The sequence below is a fragment of the Pogonomyrmex barbatus genome, unplaced genomic scaffold (genome assembly GCF_055798465.1).
Source record: "Pogonomyrmex barbatus isolate J1 unplaced genomic scaffold, ASM5579846v1 scaffold5, whole genome shotgun sequence".
NCBI classification, from domain to species: domain Eukaryota; kingdom Metazoa; phylum Arthropoda; class Insecta; order Hymenoptera; family Formicidae; genus Pogonomyrmex; species Pogonomyrmex barbatus.
The window spans coordinates 5,608,121-5,629,942 of record NW_028297149.1 but is presented as its reverse complement, the minus strand read 5'-3'; the positions used below and the strand labels follow the sequence as shown (position 1 = coordinate 5,629,942).

At 37.0% G+C, this 21,822-nt stretch overlaps 5 protein-coding genes across 9 annotated transcripts; 1 reads left to right on the top strand and 4 right to left on the bottom strand.

The window, feature by feature from the left end:
• Positions 1 to 103: 103 nt before the first annotated feature.
• Positions 104 to 4,628, bottom strand: LOC105431898 (rho GDP-dissociation inhibitor). Of its 5 annotated transcripts, none has more exons than XM_089081437.1 (4): positions 4,173 to 4,628; positions 2,746 to 2,931; positions 2,197 to 2,421; positions 104 to 1,973 (listed from the first exon to the last, which is right to left on the bottom strand). In XM_089081437.1, the coding sequence occupies exons 2-4, from the start codon at positions 2,927 to 2,929 to the stop codon at positions 1,774 to 1,776; spliced, it is 609 nt and encodes a 202-aa protein (XP_088937563.1). In that variant the 5' UTR covers positions 2,930 to 2,931; positions 4,173 to 4,628; the 3' UTR covers positions 104 to 1,773. The 5 variants fall into 5 exon arrangements, with proteins under 5 accessions (XP_088937563.1, XP_011644694.1, XP_088937561.1 ...); XM_011646392.3 differs by having other exon boundaries at positions 4,177 to 4,602; XM_089081435.1 differs by lacking the exon at positions 4,173 to 4,628 and adding an exon at positions 4,049 to 4,163 and having other exon boundaries at positions 2,746 to 2,901.
• A 164-nt stretch (positions 4,629 to 4,792) lies between these two features.
• LOC105431901 (Dynein axonemal assembly factor 5) lies at positions 4,793 to 8,508 on the bottom strand. The gene is made up of 7 exons (XM_011646397.3): positions 8,369 to 8,508; positions 7,563 to 8,294; positions 7,223 to 7,462; positions 6,916 to 7,111; positions 6,456 to 6,762; positions 5,374 to 6,349; positions 4,793 to 5,174 (listed from the first exon to the last, which is right to left on the bottom strand). Exons 1-7 carry the CDS (start codon positions 8,487 to 8,489, stop codon positions 5,038 to 5,040), a joined length of 2,709 nt encoding a protein of 902 aa, XP_011644699.2. The 5' UTR covers positions 8,490 to 8,508; the 3' UTR covers positions 4,793 to 5,037.
• Positions 8,509 to 8,532: 24 nt separating this feature from the next.
• On the bottom strand, positions 8,533 to 12,722 carry LOC105431902 (phosphoribosyl pyrophosphate synthase-associated protein 2). The gene is made up of 6 exons (XM_011646398.3): positions 12,227 to 12,722; positions 11,824 to 11,977; positions 10,047 to 10,455; positions 9,480 to 9,758; positions 9,260 to 9,406; positions 8,533 to 9,182 (listed from the first exon to the last, which is right to left on the bottom strand). Exons 2-6 carry the CDS (start codon positions 11,898 to 11,900, stop codon positions 9,024 to 9,026), a joined length of 1,071 nt encoding a protein of 356 aa, XP_011644700.1. The 5' UTR covers positions 11,901 to 11,977; positions 12,227 to 12,722; the 3' UTR covers positions 8,533 to 9,023.
• An 865-nt stretch (positions 12,723 to 13,587) lies between these two features.
• Positions 13,588 to 17,414, top strand: Exo70 (exocyst complex component 7). The gene is made up of 8 exons (XM_089081389.1): positions 13,588 to 13,770; positions 13,829 to 13,901; positions 14,006 to 14,401; positions 14,479 to 15,017; positions 15,108 to 15,659; positions 16,225 to 16,462; positions 16,554 to 16,814; positions 17,037 to 17,414. The coding sequence occupies exons 2-8, from the start codon at positions 13,874 to 13,876 to the stop codon at positions 17,306 to 17,308; spliced, it is 2,286 nt and encodes a 761-aa protein (XP_088937515.1). The 5' UTR covers positions 13,588 to 13,770; positions 13,829 to 13,873; the 3' UTR covers positions 17,309 to 17,414.
• Rac1 (ras-related protein Rac1) lies at positions 17,375 to 21,723 on the bottom strand. Its single transcript, XM_011646402.2, has 3 exons — positions 20,986 to 21,723; positions 19,991 to 20,378; positions 17,375 to 19,675 (listed from the first exon to the last, which is right to left on the bottom strand). The coding sequence occupies exons 1-3, from the start codon at positions 21,018 to 21,020 to the stop codon at positions 19,520 to 19,522; spliced, it is 579 nt and encodes a 192-aa protein (XP_011644704.1). The 5' UTR covers positions 21,021 to 21,723; the 3' UTR covers positions 17,375 to 19,519.
• Positions 21,724 to 21,822: the final 99 nt, after the last annotated feature.

The following is a 21,822-nucleotide window of genomic DNA, read 5'->3' as shown; positions in this document are numbered from 1 at the left end:
TTGATGAATAAGAGAAGATAAGTGTCTCATTCATCTATGAAGGTAAAAAGAAAAGTATATATGAAAATGACATATATCATCGGATAAAGAGAAGCGAAGAGAATATTGACATAAATTGTATATTTGCTATACAATAATCGCATTCGCCGCGTATAATATATAAGTATATTGCGTCACATAATAACAAATGAATACACGTGGTATACAAAGCACGATGAAGTACACACAAATCCTAAGCTTAATTAATCCCAGAATTCTAAGACGCGTACTCTCTTTCTCTTTTTCTCTTTTTTCCTCTCTTCACTTACAAGGTGCGAACGAATATACAAAAAAAAAAAAAGGAAAAGGAAGAAAGCAGTGACGGAAACCTAGGAACTTCTACTCGGCGATATATATGAGACGCGAGGGCACAATCGGAATACGACTACGTCATACGTAGATGAAAAAATATGACAATTTTCTGAATGAAAAAACGACTCAATTTTTATGTAGACATATACGTATATCAATATACTTTGTGACACTTTCTCCAATGAGGTAACTATTCTCGATCTATTTGTTTCTCCCGTGAAGCTCGTAACAAAGGTACAAAACGTCTATTCTAATATATTCTTCTTCTTTCGTCATTGCTCATTATCATACAAATGCATGGCGATCCTAGCCTACATGATCGATTGTTATACGATTATCGGAAAAACACCACAAACTCTAACTAACATTGTATGGCCATACGATATACACATTTTTTTGTTTTTACACGGATCAGATGTGCGCGTTTCTGGGGTGATTAGGGCTTCTCAGCGATTTTAGTTATTTTGTGTAACATATTCGCTATAGATACATTCCCAGAAAAACATGGCTGTCGGAATTTTCTCGATATATAAAACACCATGTGTAATTGTCATCCAATATCTTCTGCGGGAACTGGAAGAGGCGCGTTACGTATGTTTCATATTATATCAGAAATCTATCTAGAATCTATTTTGCTTGCGAGGTTGTTAATTGTTGTAATTAAAATATGCATTGTGTTCAGCTAAAATCTAATTTTCAGAGCGCAAAATTTATCTTCTTATAGAGATATTATAGAAATGAGAGGAATAGAAGCACTATACGATTTTCTTTGCAATCTCTTTTATCAGCTTCTTTTCAAGTAATAGATATTCGTCATATAATTTTGTACATTGTGTAGAAAATGTCAAATATGTGATAAACATACAAAATATTGAGCAGAATCTGTCCGCTCTCCGAAAACCATGTTGTACAAATATTATCTAAATACTTTAGAGCACTCTTTTCTTCTTTTAATAAGTGTTTTATATATATAATGGATCAACCGTTGGTTATAACATTCACTGTAAATTTCACTCGCTACGCATCTAATACTCATCTGTCCGGAAATACCGGTTTGTCACGTCATATATAGCTTAAATCACTACTACTGGTGTCTGCTTGTACTAGTGACTAAAATATATATGTATACGTGTGTGTACTTCGTAATTCTCGAATACTATTTTTATAACTAAATGTCTAAACCAATTATACGAACAAAACTTAATAAATATCGATTATATTCTTTCTCTTTTAGTACGTTATAAAATACGTATGTAATTAATTTCTTATGGCAACGTCGACCACTACTAAAGATTATTAAAAATCATTCATCCGAGTCTGTATTTTGGCATTTTTACGTCTTTAATTATTATTCGCAAAGTGTATTAAGGCTAGGAGTTGTAAATTATCCTTGGCTTCTATGTTCCGAATGGAATAGAAGACTTATTCCTTCCAATCTTTCTTGATTTCAAACGCCCATTCCCATTTAAGATGCTCGTGTTTATCATCGTCTGTGAAGAGAGAACTCACGCTGTAAGAGCCTCGCGCGACGACACCGGCTGGCGCATCCTCAGCTGGAGTGGTATAGGACTGAAGTTCCGTTTTAGGAGGATACGAGCCTACCATATGCGTCATCTTGTCAACTGAAACAAAAAAAATCATGCATATAAAATCTGTTTGATCGTATATTACAAGATTAGATTACTATATATTTCATTTACCCGTGACTCCTAATTTGCATTAGAAGCATTAACACACAAGAAATTGAATTTATTGCAATTAGTTAAGAATATGATATTGACAAATAAAGTCAAATATGGAATGACAAGTAAATCAATAAGCAAAAAAAAAATAGAAACGTTATACCTGGTACGCCAAGGCGATAAGTCTTCTGAATATATTTCAATCCGTGCACGATTTCGCGCTGTACAATAAAGTCAATCCTGATTCTATAGCTTACACCTTCCTTGATGACAAATGTTTGTTTTTTCAATTGTGATAAATCGCCAGTCAAGTCTAGTTCCATATCTGGCCGATCAGCTACGCACAGCGCCAGTTTTTTTACTATTACTTTTCTAGGATCATTAGGATCTGCAACAATTATGCATAATTATTAAAATTGTTATCGATATTATAGAAAATTGATTATCATTTCTCTGTGTATTGAATACAAATCGTTGTAAGACATTTTTCAACAAATATAGAAAAATTATACAAAAAAGAACAGATATTGATATGGATATAAAAATTATTTTTACAGAATTTCTGTGGATTCATAATTCGCAAGAGTTATGGAATGAAATATGTATGGAGCTTGCATATTTAACTATGATGAAAGCAAAACAAACAGTGAAGTAACTTTAAACACACGTGATTACGTAGGTAACGAATATATATATTTAAATAAACACTCACCTACTATGATACCGCCAGACTTTGCTTCTCCCAGAAGCGTCTCCTTGTATTTGCGTAGACTCTCATCCTCCTTATCTGTCTCCAGAATTTGTTCGATGGACTTCTCTGGTGGAGGCTTATAGTTAGATTCTACTTCGAGTTCTTCATCCAACGCATCTACATGATCACCCGTAGGGTCAGACATCGCTACGTTCAAATCAGGAAAGATATGTATATGTATATATATATATATATATATAAAAAGACTTGCGAGAAAGATAGAGATGGAGAGGAAAAAGAGAGAGAAAGGAAGAAAGATAAAAAATGTGAGGAACGCGTGTTCGCGCGAGATCGCTATGGAATCTGCTGGAGAAAACTCCGGGAATTTGGCAGCGATGTGGAATCACGGCGATCGCGACGGACAGCGGGATGGAAAAGCGCGCGCGTATATTGGCGGAATATTTTTAGAAAGTTCCAAGAGAGAGAGAGAGAGAGGGAGAGAGAGAGAAAGAGATCGATCGGACAGCCGCGCGTAATGACAGAAACCAGCGAGAGATCCTTCAATTCGTCATCTGTGTCTTTTGCACTTCGAAACAAAGTGAAGGCGCAAAAAGTGCATCTAAATGAGCGGCTCTGTGAATGCAACACAACACCGCCACTCGTTATAATTATAACAATATGTTTCAAATGTAATTTGAGAGAAAAGGAGACATGCGAAAGGAACAAATTATGATAAAAAAATGGAGCAATCTCGCGTTTGAGGTGCAACAATTCTGACCTTTTACACCACGCTTGAATCTCTTGTAGTTGTATCGTTTCAAATTTTTTATATTTAAAATGAAATAAGAGTATACAATTGTAAAATTATCCGGAGAAACATATAAAAAAATTAAGAAATTCAACTGCGAGAAACAAAGAATATCGTACTCGTTCTATTTCAAGTAAGTGCAAGAGCAAGAGGTGCAAGCGGTGCAGATGTGAGGAAACGTCCGCGGGATGACCGGCCGAAAAATTCCGATTTTTCAGCTGTGTTTTCGCGCTTCTCTCATTCTCTCGCATTTTTCCCTCTATTTACACTTTTCGCCCGACTCGACTGTTCGCGGCGAAAAATCTCTAGCGCTGCGAAAAGCGCTCACTCGCGCGATGCACTTTCGCGTAGCTACGACGTCGAAGAATTCAAGAGATTCGAGAAACCGGCTCCGATTTCTTTCTCTCTCTCTCTCTCTCTCTCTCTTTTCCGTTTCCTCCGTCATCGTAGAACCGGAAGAATCGGGACGAAAGGTGCTGATGAGGGGACGATTTTAGGAGATGGAGTTTCGCTCGCCGAGGAGAGGCGCCGACTCCCACGACGAACTCCGCCTCCTCTGGAGCGGAGACCGCGAACGACGTAAATCTCTCGCTCGCATCACCCGGTGTCCGACACGTGTTTACACCGTTCGTACACTTACTTACCGTCGCTTTCGGATTGGCTTGGCAGACCGCTCACAACAACAATAGAAGCAACTCTCGCGCCCGTGAAAATTCGCACCGGATTATCAGCCGATTGTTAGTCCCTGCGGTCCCCGCTCTTGGTCCACCCCTCCGCCACACACCCAGCTGAACGGAAGCACGGGCAACATGGCGGCGCGTTCGGAAGGGCGGGTACTTCCCATGTACGTTTGTATCTCGCGCAGTCCGCGCGGAGGTTATGTCATGTGAGATTTGCCACTCGCAAATGTGCATGGGATCCGACGCGACCTCCGCGTATCCAATTGTCTGTCGAGGAGAGAGAGTCGTTTGCAGCCCTAGATTTTACGCGGAGGCGCGTCTACTGTCCGTCATAACGAACTGTAGGAATATCATATGAAGCATCTCATATGTTCGCCAACTTGCCAACAATATGGCGCTAAATTTTTGATTTGCGCTATTTTCGTGGGAACAACATTCGCGATCCTTTAACGTTGACCTCTTTAGATTTATTTTTAAAATTTATTTTGACCTTGTCAAATGAAAACTGACGTGTAATATCGTTGTATTTTTCAACTTGATCATGCATAAATTTATATTAATAAAAGCTTTCAGTTACATGTCACTTGTATTGATCATATTTTTTAAAAGTTCTTCTAAATAAAAAAACTATAAAAAAAAGCTCGATTTTTTAATTACTGTATAAAATTAAGTATTTTATGTGACTATTGTTATATTTTTTCAACAAATTAACATTTAATAGAAGTTCTTATCCCTTATCCCTTTAGAAAGATTATTTAATTTATATTATTAAATCATATTTTAATGATTACATAATTGTCTGTTGTGTCCTTTGAGAAAAGGAGTTCAATCCTGCTTGAATATACTTTGACAATATTCCAAAAGTGTATCTACTCCTGTTTTGTTCCTAAAATTTGGTCGACAGCCATGCAGCTTTTGATGCAATAGTTCAGGATAAATCTTTGCGACACGTTTTAATGCATCTAAAAAAAACAGTATAAAATTAAGTTAAAAATCACATTAAAAATCGCATTAAATTTTACTTAAAATTGCAAAGTTATAAATATTAAGATTTGCATTATATAAAATTGGATATATATTTAAATATCATATTTAAACCAATCTGAAAAAAGATATCCCAGGAAAGATAAAAAAAACTGTAGCGAGAATATTCACTGTTACCTAGCATTATCTCTTGGAAGCGAGACTCAGGATCGTCCAAATGAATAATCATCGTCGTATATAGAGCATCGATGTGACTTCTGCTAACGACAGTGTCATAATCCTCGGATGCGGCATTCCATACATCGACAAGGGCCTCCACGGCGGCATAACGAATATCGTCACAACCGTCGTCAAGTCTTTTCATTATCACTGGATACGTTCGATGGATATGCTCGTTGTTTAGACAAGACAGCTTTTTTCCGATTGTTACTAATAGACAAATAGCACGCATGGAGTATAATCGAGTCTTCTTCGCCTTATCGTCCACCAAACTGATCAAAACGGGCACGATTTTGTCGAAGATGGATGGGAACTGCTCCGCCGTGATGGACATTTTAGATTCGTCTCTTTCTTCATTTGTAAATGATTCTGTTTCGTTGATCTCGTCGAGATTGATTATTTTATTCTGTAGAACAGCGCAGAGGCAGCAAACGGCGGCTGTGCGAATGGCTTCGGCTGCTCTGCCGGCGGTCCAAATGAGTGCAGGTACGATTAGCTCTTCAATAATTGTATTCACGAATTTACGCGGGTCCTCAATATATCGATGTAGAGCTTGATTGTTGAGAAAATACTCCGAAAGTAGAATAAAGTGTCGTAGCTTCACTTCAGGATCAGCATTCTTGTCCATGGTTTCCTTGAGGATAGATAGTACGAGATCCATATTACGTGCCATGGCGATTCCGGCGTGGCTTAAACAAGCGGAGAAAATTTGCGATTCTGCTTTGTAGACCGTCCATGAGGCGCAATCATCATCAATTAATATTATTAGTGGCCTCATGTGATTGCAGAAAAGATCATCGAGATCTTTTAGCGAATTTATGTCGACGAGCATCTTCAAGAGTCTGTCCGCTTCCTCGCAAATGGAAGGCTCTACACTCATCGAATACATGCTAAATATTATAGTGAATAAAGCTTGCGTAACTGCCATGCAATCCTGTAATATAACGCACTGATAGATCTAAGAATTAAGCAAGAAAAATTTTTAAATTCAATTAAATCAACATAACAAACGTGTATATAACGAAGAATTGTATCCGGACCTCTTTACAAACTACGAGAAGGGAATTACAGCAGGATAGTATCTGACGTTGATAGTTGCTCTTCTTGCTCCAGCAGATACTTGGCCGTTGCAAAAAGTTCGTAATTTTGTCCAACTGCTGCGACAAAGCCCTCCGTTCGCTACCGCTAAGAATCATCGCGAAAACACGCATGTGTCCGCTCGTTGGAGATTCATCCAGTGTGGGAAGCACCAAGTGACAGTAAATTTTTGGTTGCACGAAATAGCCTAAATATCGCGCCGCAGTTTCCACGCAACCCACGACTCTTTTATCTTCGTCGTTGCAAGCACTGTAACAAATAATGTTATAACTACAGCAATTTTTTTTTTAGAAACAGTCAATGTTTATAAAACAAAAATCTTAAAAATAAAATAATTTTGTAAAGAAATAAACGCACTATAAATTCTATATTTAACTTTTAATGGGAGATTAAAATATTTACCGGTACATAGGTGGTAAGAGCTTTCCAATATGTTGCGTGACGTTCTCTTCAACATTTAATATCATTACACAGAGCAATTGTGCGGAGCGTACACGTATATCCGGCAACCAATCTCCAAGTTCCGCGCTGATGCCGCCGATAAGCTTGCATAAATTCTGCTGTGCGATCACACGGCATCCTAAATTCGGCCTAGAAACTAGCAGTGCCTCATATAGTTTAGCTCTATAGCAATATAATACACCAGTTGCTTGCGAATGCGTATGTGTGGGGGAAAGGGAAGAAGTGCAGCTTTTTAAAGATAACTTACCTTCCGGAGGATAATGTTCCAAGTCTTCCGCAAGAAAGTCCATCTTATCCTTCAATTTCTCGTCGTTTTCATTTTCCACCAAGTACAATTTTCCCGCAGCGTCCCACATATCTGCTGCTTTCACACGAATCTCCGGGAGCTCGTCGTGCAATCCTGTCATGATCAGAGGGAGAAGTTTGTGCCACCAACCGTATCTGTCAGGAAGTTCTATCAACCAGCGGCCGGAGATTTCAATTACAGCTTTAAAAGTCCAATGCAAAAGCATATTAAAGAATTGAATAAAATGATTGGAAAATGATTACAAAAAATATTTATTATATATTTATTATATGAAGTATACCTTCCCTGACGATCCCATTTTGATCAAAGAGCCTCTGTGCTAAAGGAGTTGCCACTTCTTCCATCGACTTGCTATTTCCATACCGAATCACATCGCCTATCGCTTCAACAGCAGCGCGTCGAACTCTGTAGTGCTGGTGCGTAAAGTTGCTCAGAATAGGTTTAACCAAATATTCCGATTGCGAGTAGAAATGCCTCGGTAGAGTTTTTGCGTAATCCGATATGCATCTGCAGCTCTCTTTTTTCACATTCGGATAATTATCCGTAACGGTGCGCGCCAGTATTCCCGTTATGTCTTGAACATACGGCGCCAGTAAATCTGTATACTTCAAAATTATTATTCGTAAAAGGGATACACATTTCAGGCGCACTTCTTCCGACGGCTCAATCAATTCCTGTACGCCTAATCGTCTGGACATTATCGGTATAATGTAGATTATGTGCTTATCGTCAGGAGGCAGAGCTTCCAAAAATATTTTCAGTATCCCTATGGTCAGATCTCGACACGTCTCCATGTTGTCATTCATAATTCTAACTAAAAATCTGTGTATGTTCTCCCATATTTTAGCTAGATTGTCTGGTTCACTTGACGTTTTCTCTTCAGATATATTTTTTAATATCTCTTCTAGTGCTTGTTTCCGACGATTCTTTTCTTCCGCTTGCAATAAAACTGTAATCTTACTTAATTCAAGATTCAACATCATACTATTCGCAATGGATTTCTTCCTCTTTCCTAGAATTGAAGCAACGATGATGTAAAAGCACAAAGTTTTACACGAACTTTATAGAGTATAGAGAGAAACATACCCGATTTAAACACTGTACGTCTCCATGACAACACTTCTGTTCGGGTTGATAATAGATATATCGTCTCTTGACGCAATTGTCGCCAGTAAAAATTCTGTAAATATCTTCTATAAATATTCATTTAAAATCTCCTTTTATTTGATACTAAGATATTTACAAAAAACTTTTATATCTTGAAATATATTTATTATGTCTTGATCTAAAATACACATTTTACATAATCATTCAATAAAACTATCACTAGATCATTGGTAAGCACAGGAATACATATCTATGACCATACAGAATTCTAAAATTTGACAATATCTAATACCATATGTGACTATGTTTCATATTGAAATATGCTTATCGATTTTTCTAATGGCCTAGTAGTAATAAACTAAGCTATAGTATAGACAGTTTATATAGAGAAAAAAATAACTACAAAGGAAATGTACATTAAGACATTCGGCCGATTATTCTCACCGATGAACGCAAGGAACTAGTTTATATATTCATTGTGTTATTTCGCAAGTTTTGGGGAAATATAAAAATAGTGTAGAAAATTAAGAGACGGATATGTATTCTGGACATGGTCCCCGGAATTGAATCCTAACTTTGAACCGTCATTTAGTCGCGATTAAAATATAACTTCCCAAATGCAATCGTCTAGCTCCTAGTCTTCCAGAGTTACATTCTTAAATAAATACGACATTGACTCCTTATTGTGTATACGTCGAATAGCCTCTGCTAAAAGAATACTGATGTCGACAGTCTTGATTTTTGGGCACTGCATCTTCTGCACGTCGTGAGGAACGGTATTAGTTACGACAACCTGAAAAAATTTAACGGATCAAATATTTTCTTTTATGTCAATTTTCCACAATAAGTCTATTGTTTCAATGTTACTACCTCGTCGATTGGAGACTCTTCGATGAGTCTAGGCGCGTCTGAACTAAGCAAACCATGCGTAGCTAAGACATATATTTTATAAGCTCCTCTCTCTTTAAGTACTTCGGCAGCTGCTACGTACGATTGTACATCATCTATCATGTCGTCCTGCAACATTATTTCTCGTCAAATATAAATTATACTTATATACGGCGTATATAATATATATCATTTTACCTACCACCATAATAGCGATACGTCCTCCAACATCTCCGACGACGCTTATTGGCGGCTTTTCCTTCGCTGGATGCAAAGGAACACCCACACCTACTTCCATCGTACGTGCGGCCAGTGCTAATGCGGGTGGTGAATAGCGGCCGTCGTTCATGTCGGATTCGGCTTCTCTTTGTTCTCCGTGAATTACAGCAATTCCCAGGCGCAGCCTCTCTGCATAGCTAGTCGCTTTTTTTGCGCTACCTGGATTTCTTGCAACGATTACAGAATTATGATAGTCAGGAATCTGACAAAAAGAAGATACAATTTATGTAAAAAGAGCGTGATATAAAATAAAATCACACATGTGGAGTAATATTAAATTTAATCCAATTTTACTTAATTTAAATATCTTAAATTGGGTAAAATAAAAATGTTATTCTGCAATATTATCAAAAATAAATAAGATGAAAATATATCTTCAATGCAAAATATAGAATACTAATATAAGATTTTCTACAATGTAACATTATTAGTAATTTACAATTATTATTAATAATTTACAATGATGAATTGTTACAATTTTGTTACATACGGATTCTTGAATGTATTGCAGAAGGAATGGACTAGCTCTTAGATTATCCACAGGAACGTCAAAAAAACCTTGGATTTCTTTCTGATGAAGATCCATCGTAATAATGTGAGTTAGGCCGCTCGTGCATAACATCTTCGCCAAAAGTTTAGATACTATACAGCCACGTTTGCGCATTTTGCACTGCTTGGAGTAAGGCAAGTATGGAATCACTCCAACAATGTTTTTGGCAGAGGATGTTTTACATGCATAGGCCATGATGAGAAGCTCCATTATGTTGTTGTTTACATCTTTTGTACCGGTTTGGATTAGAAATAAATCTTTGCCGCGTACAGAATCTCCTATCTCCACCATTGTCTCGCGATTCGATTTGTAGTAAACAGCACAGCCACCAGGTTTTATACCCAAACGACTTTGAACATCATAGAAATATATTAATATTTTTTGTATTAATATATTGTATTCCTTTTTTTTTAACATTTAAATTTATTAAATTGAATTTTAGTTATATTATTAATGAATAGCAAACTGTTTAAAATCAATATATTTATTTGCAACTTCAAAAATATATCAATAATAGAAAACTTACCAATTTATAAACAATTGTGATAAACAAAGCATAAAAGTCAAGCAAGGTATACATACTGAATAATATTTATGATGTAAATAATGATAATATAAATCTGTATAAATTTTGATTTTAAATTAAATCTCTTTAATCTTCAGTGTATAGCTGTTACAATATTAAAATGATATTAAGATATTTGTTTCATTTCTTAAAAAGTCAATCAATTAATTAAAATTGTAATATAATTGCTTCTGATTCATTTTGATAATGACTTCTAATCTTAATAGAGAAAATTAATATCATACAGTAGCTTGTTTTATCCAAAGTGATATAATTCCATTGTCGTTTCACAGTTTTTTGTCATATTTTCTTTGACCAAAAAATTTTATTATTTTTATAAAAGATATCGTGATTATTCATAAACTTGTAATATGTCAGCAATTGTAAAGTCAAATATGGTTGATAATTTGTGATTAATCATCACAAGTGCTATCATTGATCCGAAGAAAGAATAATTTGTTTTTTGAAGGAAATGGAATTGTAAGATATGCATTTTAAACTCATATAATTTTAATCAATTGATGTTTTTTTCAAGAAAAAAAATATTTTATATTATTTTAATTTTAACAGCTATATTGAAGATAACTTAATCTAAAATCAAAATATTTATACATTCATATTATTAATACTCATATTATAAATATTATTCAATATGTCTTTGGCTTTTATGTTCACAATTATTTAAAAGTATATATTAGAATGAGACAGTATTATTAAATAACCAAATAATTATAATTTTTAACAATGAATACATTACACATTATTATGTAATAAAAATGTAAGATAAAGATAAAATATAATTGCTAGTAAGCAATATAATTATAAAAATAATGTAATTACTAAATAATAAAAAAATAACAAATTTGTATTTGTTTCAAATAACTTTGCAAATAAAAGATTAATCCTTTTAGAAAAATGTTTTTCTTTATTTTCAATTTTAAAGATTAGTAATATGCTATTATTAATGTAGATAATTTTTATAAAATAATTTAAAAAAATTTTCTTTACTTTCTCAATTATAGATATATGGATATAATATGCTATTGTTATTGTAAATAACCTTGTAAAACAATCGCGATGAGGCTTAAAATTATCCAGACACATCAACTTTTAGTGTTTACATTTTTTGTCATTTCATCATTTATTACTTACTTTGCAATCAAATCTGCGAGCTCTGGATGTGAATTGCCTGCGATGATGACTATGTCCGATGAAACTGGTTTCTCCATTATTTCGCCGATAAAAAAATTGCGTAAAAATAATGAGATTACCGGAGAACAAATAGAATAATAAATGCGTAATTCACCTGAAAAAGAACCCAGAAAACTTTATAAACCGCAAACTTCTCAATTTCGAATTTATATTTTGAACAAATGAAAACTGCGCGTTTCGAAACTACAGAAATTTATAACGTGGCTAGTTTTATTTTGTTATTAAAATTATGCAACGCAATTGCCTTCCTTAATGTGGATTTAACGAAAATTGGAAGAAAGATCGTTTCGTTTATTCGCAATGGAACAAAATCGAGAAGTGCGTATATAAAATGTGACCGTACCTTGTGATAAACAAACAATCGATCAAACTCGGGCTCCTCACGCGCTCCCGACGACTCGATTATGTCGCGCCCGTAAATTCAATTAGACTGTCCCTCACATCCGTCCGTTTCGCACACTTCGTGATCCAATCGCTATTCGATTTACGAGGCCGATTCGAAAGCTGTCGGCGTTCTTGAATCTCGCCACTTCACTGTCAAGCCACGATAATTATGACGCGACCCTCGTCGAGTACAACGGGCGTCGTCTACGGCTCGCGCGCGAAGCGACCTGAAGTTGGCCGCTTTCGAAAATCAAACGCGTCTCGATACTCATGCACCGTGACTGCCGCACGAAAAATTCAAAGTCACGTTTCTCGCCGATCAACTCGAGATCACGCAATGAGTTTATCTTATCTTATAAATTCACTTCTCTTCCTCTTATCGAGTGTCAAGCTTTTATAACTATTATATATAAACAACTAACTTCAGATATGAAGAGACATACGACGCTAAGTATACAACTATTATCTCATTAATCGCACGATAAACTCGTGGCCGAGAAAAATCGGCCAATCACGTGACTCGAGGGTGTCGCTGTGTCCTTCGTGTTGGATACGTGATTGGCTGACGCGTTCTTTTCTCGCGCATGCGCATTGATTATGGCCTCAGTAAAGTATTCAACCTATGAAAAAGACAAAGGTTTTTAAATTCTTTAATTAGACATTTTAAAATTAATCTCAAAAAATAAATCTCAAAAAAATAATTTTTAAAAATAATAAAAAATATAAAAATATAAATAAAATAATAAAAAAATATTTATCAAAATATATAATATATAAAATATAATATAAAATATATGATAAGTAATTGAACATTTTTTTGTATTTGTTATATGAGCTATTTTTATTTGAATCCCGTCAAGATTTATTCCTATTCATCATATATTAAATAAGTACGTTTATATAATGCTATAATATTATATATATTATTGCAATATTATACTTTTTTTAGTTTTTTATAGTTTTTATAATTTTTATTTCTATGAATAATCAATAGTAGGCATAAAAATGCAGTTTTAAATAAAATTAAATATTACCAAGTTGTAAAATATGTATATATTTAAGAAACAGCAAGATAATAATAAATCATAAATTAATATTATGGTATGAGCTGCTTTAAATTTTAATCAAACAAAATTTCACGAGTATCTGTTTTCAGTTAAAAATGCATACGTAACTGGAATGCATTATTGGCTGGATTCCGTAAAGCGCATGTATGCGCATTTTATTATAATATACGTGACATAAATTATAGATAAATGCGCGCATATGCTCTTTACGGAATCCAGCCATTATTGCATTGCGCATGCGCGAAAAGAGCATTACTGAAAACAATACCGGTAATAACGAGATGCGGATCTGTCTGGATCCGCCTTTAAGTTCAAAGAAAGGAGGTTTCCTCGGCGACCTCGACAGAACTGAGAGTTTGTCGGTTCCACCCTAACCTGGTCTGAATTGTCATCGGCTCACCTGTAAAGGAGCCGAGGAATTTGAAGAACATTTTTGGTAATCATGTAAACAGGAATATATCGATGATATATAATAAAAATATATTTATTTGTAGATCGGTGATACGCGAAAATTTTGAAAACAACATGCAGATGTAACAATGAAAGAGAAAAAGAACAGATGTCAAAGTTATTATTGTTAAGTTATGATTTGGTGATAGAATAGTTGAAATAACGACAATTTAAAAGTAGAAAATGTAATTCTTTTCTCTTTTGAATACTGGATGTTACAGATAACTGGAGTGTGTTGAGCCTTGTATTAGGCTTTGGGGATAAAATCCCCATAAAGTCAGGACTGCCAAAGATATTACAGTCATGCTTCTCTAACAGAGACTTACTTATTGTTTATAATTCATTGATCAGTTTTGTTCTCAATTGTACGTACAAAAACCAAGGAAACATGCATGCGACGCGCGCTGACACTTCCGAGAGACGATTCGAGATACAGTGTAAACTCGAGTCAGAAATTGCTGCTTTGGAAGCTCTAAAAGAGGCGGAGGAACGCAGTCGACGATTAACGAGTGGAGTAGTAGGAATACTCTCTTCCTTGGAGGATCGTTTAGCTACACTGCGACGTACAATACTTCCTGTTTACAATGAAACTGGAAATCTCCAAGCTCAACAACATAGTATGTGTTTGATATTTTTTTTAAATCTTAGAGCCATCTACAAATTTTATAATTTTTTCCTCACTCTTGTATCACAGATATAGAGAAGACTTTAAGCGTGCTGGATCATGCTATTGGATATTATGGCGTATGTCAAGAGGTAGAAGCTGTGGTACGTGCTGAACCAAGTGGGCCTAGTGGTTTGGATGGTTTTCTTGAGGCTATGAATCGTCTCTATAATGCTCAGCGGTATTTCCAAAAAAACAATCCTAGTTCCGTCGAGTTGCAAAATGTCACAGGTCTCTTCTCGATTGGCCTAGAATCGCTTTATGCCGAATTCCATGATATTCTCAATCGTCAAAGTAGACCGATCCTTCCTATTGTGCTTCTGGATCTCATCGGCTCCGACGAGGATACCAGCGGCGAAGACGCGCCGCAATCTCTCTGCCAACTGCCCGAGAGCGTGATGAGCGATCTGCTCAAGATCGCTGGATGGCTCGAGGAAAGAGGTCATCGTAAACACACAAAGATGTACGCTTCCGTACGTTCTGTAATTGTTCTGAGATCTTTGCTGCTGCTTAAGGAACATCAAAGGAGCGCCAGCGGTGGTAGCACCCACGGTGGAAGTCCTATGCCTGTAAATAAGCTTTATATACATGTAGAAATAAATAGTTTTTTTAAATATCATTTATACTAATATAAATGTTAATATAAATGTTATCCGTAGCGAGCGAAATTTGCTAACCGGCACTCTCTGGATGGTCAGGAAAATGCAGGCCGTAAGGCGTCGCGGCGGTTGCAACATGCGTTGGATAAAGCCAACAGAATGCTGTTGAAAGCATCGCAAACAACGAGACTGAACCTGGCTCTGAACTCGGTCTCCAGAAAACCAACGCTGCAGCTCGCCCCATATTCGATAGAGGATGCAGCGCCAGACGAACAAGAAATGGAGAATTATCTGCTGCTGGCAGCTGGCTTGCACAAGCTCATACAAGCCGAGCGCGCGCTGGTTGCGAAAATACTGCCGGCTTCTTTACAGGCACAAGTACTTGAAGCTACCGTACGCGATGCTATGGACTTAGTAGCTCATGACGGAGACAGCATAGCCACGCGTGCCAAACGTTGTATCACGAGACGCGATTTTTCCGCCGTTCTCGTGGTTTTCCCGATTCTGAAACATCTCGGCGAGTTGAAGCCCGACCTCGAAAGGACGGTTGAAGGTTGCGATTACGCTCTCCGCTCGAAGTTCGCATCCGTACTCGATACATTACACACAACCGTATGTTTTGAAGCTTTTTAGTTCCATATACAATCTGAATTTTCATTTTAAATTGATATTTATAATTAAAATTAAATTAATTTAAATTTAACTTTAAATTAATTATCAGATATTTGTCAGTTTATAAAATATCGAAAATACAATTTCTAATAAATATTTAATCAATATGTTTCGGGAAATACGTTGACAATGCGTCTTATCAGAAAGCATATTTCATCAAATATATTAAAGAATGAAAGTATACGAGAGTAATTTATTTCAATATTTTCCGATTGAGATATAAATGACGATTTTTGTGATGCAATAGAAATATCCATCTACGTTTCATACATTTCTGTATTATTCTATTCGCGAATATTTTAACATCTTAAAAGAGATTATTTCACTGTAGAGATTAAATCATTCATTTTTAAGAAATATAAAATATATGATAAAAAAAATTATTGTAGATAGAAACCGATACAATTGTACAACTTTATTTATTTGCATGCATTTGATTAATTTATGATAAATCAAAGGTAAAAATGTTTGTTAAAACGTAATTAAACAAACTTTAATTTTACAGGGTGCTAAAGCTTTGGAAGAATTTGCAGAAAGCGTGAGAAATGAATCCGGTGCGGGTTTGCCAAAGGATGGTACCGTGGCGGAGGGAACGAGCAATGTCCTAGTCTTTCTGGAACAACTAGCTGAATACGCGGATATGGCAGGTGCCGTTCTTCGACGTAATCTTTTCACAGATCAATCTGCACTGTACTCAAAAGATCCGGAAAATGTACATAAAACAGTTCTCGGTGTATATATCAGTAAGTATATGTCTATTGTTTAATTTAAAACTGAATTTAAGCATTGAAATAAGAGCACTGTTAATGTGATAATCATCTTGTATTCTTGCAGAAAAGGTTCTTGCTCAATTGAATCTAGCGCTAGTGAGTAAAAGCGACGCGTCTTATTCCGATCTCGCTTTACGAGCTTTATTTCGGCTGAATAACCACAATTACGTGGTTAACGCTCTCTCTCGAAGCTCCCTTATGGAACTGCTCTTACTGGCCGAGCCGAGTGCGGAACAAACGTACCATGATCTACTTCTCAAAGACAAAAACAATTACGTTACCACGACGTTTGCCAAAGCCCGATCGTATCTCGCAGATGAACCAGGTTTGTGTTTTTTCAATGCAAAATCTTTCATCGATGCTATAAACAAGATTCTAAATATTTTTTTACTAAGTCAGTACAGAAAGAAATAGCAAACATACGTTTTCAAATCGCATTCATATCGTGTATTGTTAGTCTAATTTTTGAAACAATGACGAATGTTCAACAATTAATGGACCTAGACTTAGTCGCATTCACTTCTTCTTTTTTTTTTCTCCTGCACAGATCTCGCCGCCAAAATATTGAAGGAGAAGTTCTTGGGTTTCGCGAGAGAACTCGAGGAAGTGACCAAGTGTCAACGTTCTTACTCGGTACCTGATAGATGTTTGCGCGAGGAGTTGAGGAAGGAACTGCGCGAGGCGATCGTGCCGCTGTACACTGCGTTCCATAATAAGTACCGCGGCACATCGTTCTCGAAGAATCCGGCGAAATACATCAAGTACACACCTGATCAAATATCGGCGCTGATCAACACGTTTTTCGATACCGCCGCATAATAATGTATGTACACGTGTATATTGTATCGAAGATCTTTCTTCTCGACAAGGAGAATTAGCAGAATGTTTAATAAACACCCATTTAATAAAGCATATTTAGTTACAATAGTTTTTATGATTCTTTTCCGTGTGGACCGAATCTTCACATCTCTCCTTTTCAAACAGATTGACAGAGATTAGTATGGATCTGCGACGATTGAGAGTCTAGTTAGGTCTTGGTCCAGCTTCCCCCCCCCCCCGTGTTTTGTTTTATATATATTTATAATATATATATAAAAAACAAGTAACGATTTAGATTCGATCAGCGACTTATATATATATGTATATATATGTATATATATATATATATATATATATCTATTTTTATATATATATGTATATATGTATATGGCTCGTATTACCACTTATAATATACGTGTACACATTGCACGTATACTATACATGGTAATAAGTAGGAATACATTTGAAGTTCAGCATTGTTATGTACAGTTGTTATATAGCATATTTTCTCTCGTTACATACTTACACACTCGAGCTACTCATGTCTCTCTTCCATACCAACAGCCTCTCGTTTTCTCGCATACACGCGAAACATTCACACATCCTCTGCTTCAGTAGTCATATCCTGTTTTCGTATAAATGCGGCAATACTTTTTTTTTCCTCGTTTTAATTCCAGTCCGATGACACGGCAGTTCCTGTGAGAAAGAACATGATGCATTGTGCGCGATTGATCACAGGTCTTATCGCACGAGAGATACTCGCGTGCGAGGTAACATGAAGCAGAGAAATCGTTAAACTCGATTTGACATTTATACTTATATCACATACATCTAGAACTTTTGTATAGTTAGCTATCTTTCTTTCGCTTAAATTATTGGTATGTAACGTTTACGATAATGTTAACCAATTTCAGTGGAAGAAGGAAGCCATGTTATGCGGCCGCTGCGCTACCACGATTCCGCTTGGAAAAAATATATATATATATATATATTTTTTTTTTTTTTTTACTTTTTTCCGTCTATTGTGATTATCTTTTCAGAATCGTCGAACTCACTCTCGAAAAGCGCAAAATATTGTTAAATTATTGCATTACGAACAGAATTAAATATAGGACGTGCACAGTAAATATTGAATGGCATTCGATATGCATATCTAGCGCCTTCAATTAGATTTTATATACAATTTCTCAAATAAATCTAAGATTTTACGAACATAACAGTTGAGTGTTTTTCGGAAGCTAACGAATTCTCTTTGAAAGCAATTCGAGTCAAAGCTTCGCTAGAGTTTTCGATAACATATATTATGTTGAGAAATGTTCGGAATCAAAAGAAATACTTATGGTTGTTCTAAGTACTTGGAGAAATGTGTATATGCATGGAGTTACCGTTATTCACATTTATAATGACATCTATATGAATATCGTCCAAACAGGTTTGCCATGTATTCTACGGATATATTTCTAAAAAATATTTTCTTTTTCTTTCTGAATGTATATCTTGATGCACATTGAAATCCTTTGCAATCAGGAAAACAACTACATTTTTTCTTTCTTTTCCCCCATTTTAAATGCGTTAACTATACGTGTCCTACCTAAAATGTACAATGGCAAATAGCATAAAATGGTTTTCCTCTTTGATTAAATTGATCAATATATACGGTCAGTGTTTGGACGCTTATACAGTTATATGGTAATATTTGCTTTTTTTTCTTTTACCATTCATTATATAATTATTATAGTATTAATAACGTACTCTAGTATACTGTACAGTAGTTAGTTCAGTTATTTTGGCTTCTTTTACATTCCTTTCGCTTAGAACATCCAGTCGATTCGCGCTTATAGCCCTATAGATCAGACTGTCTAGACTGGAAGCGTTATTCGCGTAGACAGCAGAAAACCTTCTTAATTTTCTTTCCTTTAGGATGCTGGAGGCCACATAAAAGTGAATTTATATCTCAAATACATGATTCTTTGTGAACCCTCTTTTGTTTTGCTCGCTGGAAATTTATACTGAACCGATGTTTGTGCGTTTATATGCGTTTATATGCTGGCAAATGTTCGCCTTTGCTGACATAGGCTGGTACAACCTGGGGTTCCAAATAGTCGGTAACTTGCCCGATAGATTCAACTCGTGCTTGGTACACTGGAGATAAGACGACGAGACACTTTAACACATTCCAGTACCAACGTGCAAAGAGGGATACATTTAATATTATAGAAGGAAACATCTGCGCTTTGGCTTCACTTGCAGAACGGGGCATAGTACGGCGCGTATCGCCTCGTCAAACACAGTTTTCAAGCCTTTCTGCGTCAAAGCAGAACATTCCAAATATTTGACAGCACCAATCTCCTTTGCCATTGCCAAACCCTGTAAATAAGATACATTTATAAATATTTTACAGTTTTAAACTATAGTCTTTTATATATAAAATTTGAAATATATACATAATTATAACAATTATTATATTTAAAACTATTATTGCGCATTGTTAATTTTCTTAATATTATTATATTTGTAACTTATAACATATTTACTGTGCAAGCAAAAAACATGATATTGATTTCTCTATTATTTTCTTTTTCTCGACTTTAAATATATAAAGATATATGATTTTTACCTGGATATTTCTTAATTTTTTAAAATCTTTTTCATAATTATGTTAATAATGAAATTGAAACAAACCTGAGGATAAGTAATGGGAGCTAGTTTTTTGTCTTTCAAACGTTCGATGGTCTCTTTATCCTCGCGAAGATCGAGTTTGGTGCCAACTAAAATAATCGGCGTAGCAGGACAATGATGACGTACTTCCGGATACCACTTGGCACGCACGTTCTCAAAACTCGCTGGGTTTACTAATGAGAAGCAGATTAGAAAGACGTCGGTTTGTGGATAGGATAGTGGCCGCAGTCTATCGTAATCCTCCTGCCCTGCTGTGTCCCACAGGCCAAGATTAATCGGCTTCCCATCAACCATCACGTTCGCAGAATAATTGTCAAATACAGTTGGAATGTATTCTCCAGGAAACGCATTAGTGGTGTAACTTATCAGCAAACATGTTTTACCCACCGCACTAAAGAACAGAAATATAGCAATTAATATAATAGCTACTTCGCTAAGACTGATACAAAGAGAATTCATTTTTTTACAAGAAATTAGATGACCTTTGCCTCTCATTAGATGAATCATCGTGCGAGAAGCAGAATTTTCATTCGTGAATCGCGGGGAATGTCGGAACATTATATTTCTGTTAAAAAAAAAAAAAGAAAAAAAGAAAAAAAGAAAAAAAAGAGCTGTCGATGTTTCTCCCGCGCGTCAGGGTCACTGTTACGGCAAGAATGGCCGTGGAGGTAATAAAAAAAAAAGGGGAGGGAAGAAAAAAACTCGTGACGTTTTCGTGAAAACACGCGTTAACGTCGTTCCGCGGAGCCCGCGCACGGGCGTGGTGGCCTCACGACGGGGCCGAGGCTGAGACCGAGGCCGAGGCACCGTGCCCGTGTCCCGGGGAAAGCGGAGACGAAAGGAGCGATCAAAGCACGGAGCACGGCCGTGAGGCGTTGAGATCCCCGCGCACAGCCCATGAATCGCGGGATCCACGGTACCCTCGCGTCCCGCCCGAGCCCGAGATTCCCGGATGCACGAATGGATTGTCCACGCGGTGGTCCCCGCGCATTACGTACCCGTCGCCGACGACCACGCACTTGATGGCTTGCATCCTGGATGTCCGATGTCGTCCGTAATGCACACAGGAGCACGTAAAATCGCACGATACACCAAGTCGATTCTAAGCGGAAGGGAGAGAGAAAGAGAGAAACGGAGAGAGGGAGAGAGAGAGAGAGAGAAAGGAAGATAGAAGAGAGAGGGCGGGAGAGGAAGAGACAAACGGCGCGGTACGCGACAGGAAGAGGGCAGCGGCAACGGAGGAGGAGAAGGAGAAGGAGGAGAAGGAGGAGGAGGAGGAGGAGGAGGAGAAGGAGGAGGAAGAGAGGAGCGCGGTTGAAAAGGCGGAGGGAGCAGGAGAGAGATGATAAAGAGAGGAGGTCGCGGGGAGGAAGCGCGACGGATGCAGCGACGCGATTGAGGTTAGAGCGCGATGGAGAATACGCGACGGAGGCGCGATGAGCTCCAGCGACTGATTGGTCGGCCCGACTGGTCAGCTAGCTGGATGGCTGGTTCACTCAGCTTGGCTAGCTAGCTGGCTGGCTTGCTGGCTTGCTGGTTTGCTAGCTTGCCCGCTTGCTTGTTTGTTTGCCTGCTTGCTCTCGGTCGACCCGACGGTATGCGAATACGATGATCGCAGCGGGAGGTAGGAACGCACGAAGCGAGCTCGGTCGCGACGCACCTTCGGAATTCCTACGGCTGATTCGGTTCCGTTCGTCGCGGTTCGTCGCACGGCGAGCGGGGCGCTGCGAATGAAGCGCCGAACGACTTCGGCGCCGGGGAAGGGTTATCGACACTTCTATTCGGCGCGCGGGATGCCGACAGGTGGCGGCAGTGATATCGCGCTTTTGCGCATG